Consider the following 3,083-nt stretch of genomic DNA (forward strand, 5'->3'; position numbering starts at 1 on the left):
GGCCGGAGAGCGGAGAGGGAGCACTGCCCTGCCCGCCACCATGAGCACAGGCAAAGGTAAGGCAGGGGAACCTGCCCGTCCTGGGAGGAACAGGCAGGGCAGGGGGGTGAGGGGAGACACCAAAACTCTGCTGGGGCTTGGTGCTCAAGTGACCCTTAGCTTTTCTGCCCTCTCCACTGCTAATAAGACATTTTGGAGCCCTCGTGCCACCTGGGGTGCTTGCAGGCACCCACAGACCTGGACAGAGGCTGCAGTGACAGGCAGGGGCTGCAACACCAAGACCCCTCTGCTCCGAGGAAGAGCAAGTTCATGGCGGGGGTCACTGGGGAGGAAGGAGGGGAGGGGGTTGAGGGCCTTTCCCCACAAAAGGGAGAAGCTGCTGCTGCAATATAGAGGTGAATTTTGGGGGGTCCAGGCACCCGAGGGGTCTGCGCTGTGGCAGGAGCAGGCGGCAATCCCATGCCCTCTCCCACAGGCTGATCCAGCCTCCAAAACCTCCTGCAGCTGCCCAGCGTGTGTGACAGGCTGGGACTGACCCCTCCACCCACCCACCCCCTGCCCCCAGCAGCGCAGACACCCAGGGGGGGTCTCCTAGAGCAGCCATGGCCCCACGCTGATGGTGTCCCCTTTCCTTCGTGCCCCTCAGCAGGCGTCACCCTCCTGCTCCCCCTGGCCCTGTTGCTGGCCACAGCCTCCCAGCCCCCCGGGGGGGACAGCCTGAAGGACCAGGGGGACGTGGACCCCCCACGCTGCCCCAGCCCTTGTGCCTGCAGCTTGGATGACTACAGTGAGGAGCTCAACGTCTTCTGCAGCGCCCGCAACCTGACGCACCTGCCGCAGGACGTCCCCCCCCATGCCAAAGCCCTTTGGCTGGACGGCAATAACTTCACCCTGCTGCCGGCCGCTGCCTTCAGGAACCTCTCGGCGCTGGACTTTCTGGACCTGCAGAGCAGCCAGCTGGCTGCCGTGGAGCAGCACGCCTTCCACGGCCTGCGGAACCTTTACCACCTCCACCTTGAACGCAACCGCCTCAAGCACTTGGCTCCCCACACCTTTCTGCACACCCAGAACCTTGTGTCCCTCAGCCTTAACAACAACTATTTCAGTAAGGTGGAGGAAGGACTGTTCGCTGGGCTCTCCAACCTCTGGTATCTGAACCTGGGCTGGAACTCACTTGTGGTCCTGCCCGACAAGGTCTTCCATGACTTGCCCAACTTGAGGGAGCTGATCCTGGCTGGGAACAAGCTCCCCTACCTCCAGCACCAGCTCTTCTGCAGCCTTACTGAGCTGAAGGAGCTGGACCTGAGCGGTAACGCGCTCAAGGGCATCAAGATCAACATCTTCGTCAAGCTGCAGAAGCTACAAAAGCTGTATCTGAACCACAACCAGATCAATGCCATCGCGCCCCGTGCCTTCATGGGCATGAAGTCCCTCCGGTGGCTGGATCTCTCCCACAACCGGCTCGTCTCGCTGTTCGAGGACACATTTCTGGGCCTCCTGAGCCTGCATGTCCTACGCTTGTCCACCAACTCCATCAACAGCCTGAGGCCCAGGACTTTCAAAGACCTCCAGTTCCTGGAGGAGCTGCAGCTGGGGCACAACAGGATCCGGAGCCTGGCAGAAAGGACCTTCGACGGGCTGGGCCAGCTGGAGGTCCTCAGCCTCAACAACAACCAGCTACAAGACATCAGGGTTGGGGCATTCCTGGGGCTGTACAACGTAGCGGTGATGCACTTGTCTGCAAACTGCATCAAGGTCCTCGCTGACTATGTCTTCAAGGGGGTCACCAAGTTGCACAGCCTCCACCTGGAGCACAGTTGCCTTGGCAGGATCCGGGCAAACACCTTCTCCAGCCTCTCCAGCCTGCGGCGGCTCTTCTTGCAGCACAACGCAATCTCCGTCATTGAAGACCAAAGCTTCAGCGAACTGCATGAGCTGCTGGAGCTCGACCTGAAGCACAACAGGCTGAGCCATCTCTCACCCCAGCTCTTTGTGGGCCTAGGCAACCTGGAGTACCTCTTCCTCTCCTCCAACCAGCTCCTGGAGATCTCCCAGGACACCTTCAGCCCGCTTCAGAGACTGTTCTGGCTTGACCTCTCCCATAACCAGCTGGAGACGCTGGACAACACAGTCATCTCCCCTCTGGCCAACCTGCGGTACCTCAACCTGAGGAACAACTCACTGGAGACCTTCTCAGTGGGCTTCCTGTGTGCCTCCTTCGCCCTGGAGCAGCTGTGGCTTGGGGGCAACAACTGGCATTGCAACTGCTCCCTAAAGGGCCTGCGGGACTTCTCCCTGCAGCACCCCGTGGTGGTCCCGCGCTTTGTGCAGTCTGTGGCCGAGGGGGACGATGCCCACGTCCCTGTCTACACCTACAACAACCTCACCTGCCTCCACCCCCCGGCCGTGGCAGGCCTGGACCTCCGCGACACCACTGAGGACAGCTTTGCTCACTGCTGATGCACATCAGCCCTTCCTGGGGGGATGCACCACGGACCCTCACCTGCCTTCTCCCCAGCCCCATCCTGGGCTCCCTGGGGCAGCAGCAGGAGCTCTGGCTCTGCGGCCACCCCAGTTTAGCCCAGCTTTGCTGCTGCCAGCTCCCCAGGGCAGCAGCAAGGAGCCGTGCCCACACGATGCTGGACCATGATGCCGGCCGCTGGCAGGGGGAGGTGGGCACCAGCTTCCTAGATGGGCTTTGCTGGCTTCAGACTGAAATATTTCAGCCCTGTAATATTTAAACAGCAGCCCCTGGGTTAGCATGGTTGCTCCCGGCTCCTGTCAGGAACACGAGCACCTCTGAGTCTCCGGGACAGGGAAAGCTGCACCCCCAGCCCGGAGCCCTCCTCGTGGCGAGCAGCATCCCTGCCGGGGCCAGGACTCATCAGTGGGAGAAAGCAAAGCATCTTCCTGCCATGGAGAAGCCAAGAGCCTAAAAGCCCCCTCTGAGTTTAGGGCAGGGGGCAGACAACTTGCTTTAATCATTCCTTGCACTAGCAGGAATAGGCAGGGTGCAGAAAGCCACACATGTCACTTTACCTGATAAATCGCAGCAGACAAATAAACCTTTGGAGCTATCGCAA

The 3,083-nt window shown here is 60.7% G+C and overlaps 1 protein-coding gene across 2 annotated transcripts; it reads left to right on the plus strand.

Moving 5' to 3' along the window:
• Positions 1-3,083, plus strand: IGFALS (insulin like growth factor binding protein acid labile subunit). 2 transcript variants are annotated; one of them, XM_075436918.1, is made up of 2 exons: positions 1-56; positions 647-3,083. In XM_075436918.1, exons 1-2 carry the CDS (start codon positions 41-43, stop codon positions 2,458-2,460), a joined length of 1,830 nt encoding a protein of 609 aa, XP_075293033.1. In that variant the 5' UTR covers positions 1-40; the 3' UTR covers positions 2,461-3,083. The 2 variants fall into 2 exon arrangements, with proteins under 2 accessions (XP_075293033.1, XP_075293034.1); XM_075436919.1 differs by having other exon boundaries at positions 3-56; positions 650-3,083.

Source organism: Opisthocomus hoazin, chromosome 15, assembly GCF_030867145.1.
Source record: "Opisthocomus hoazin isolate bOpiHoa1 chromosome 15, bOpiHoa1.hap1, whole genome shotgun sequence".
In the NCBI taxonomy this organism is placed as follows: Eukaryota; Metazoa; Chordata; class Aves; order Opisthocomiformes; family Opisthocomidae; genus Opisthocomus; species Opisthocomus hoazin.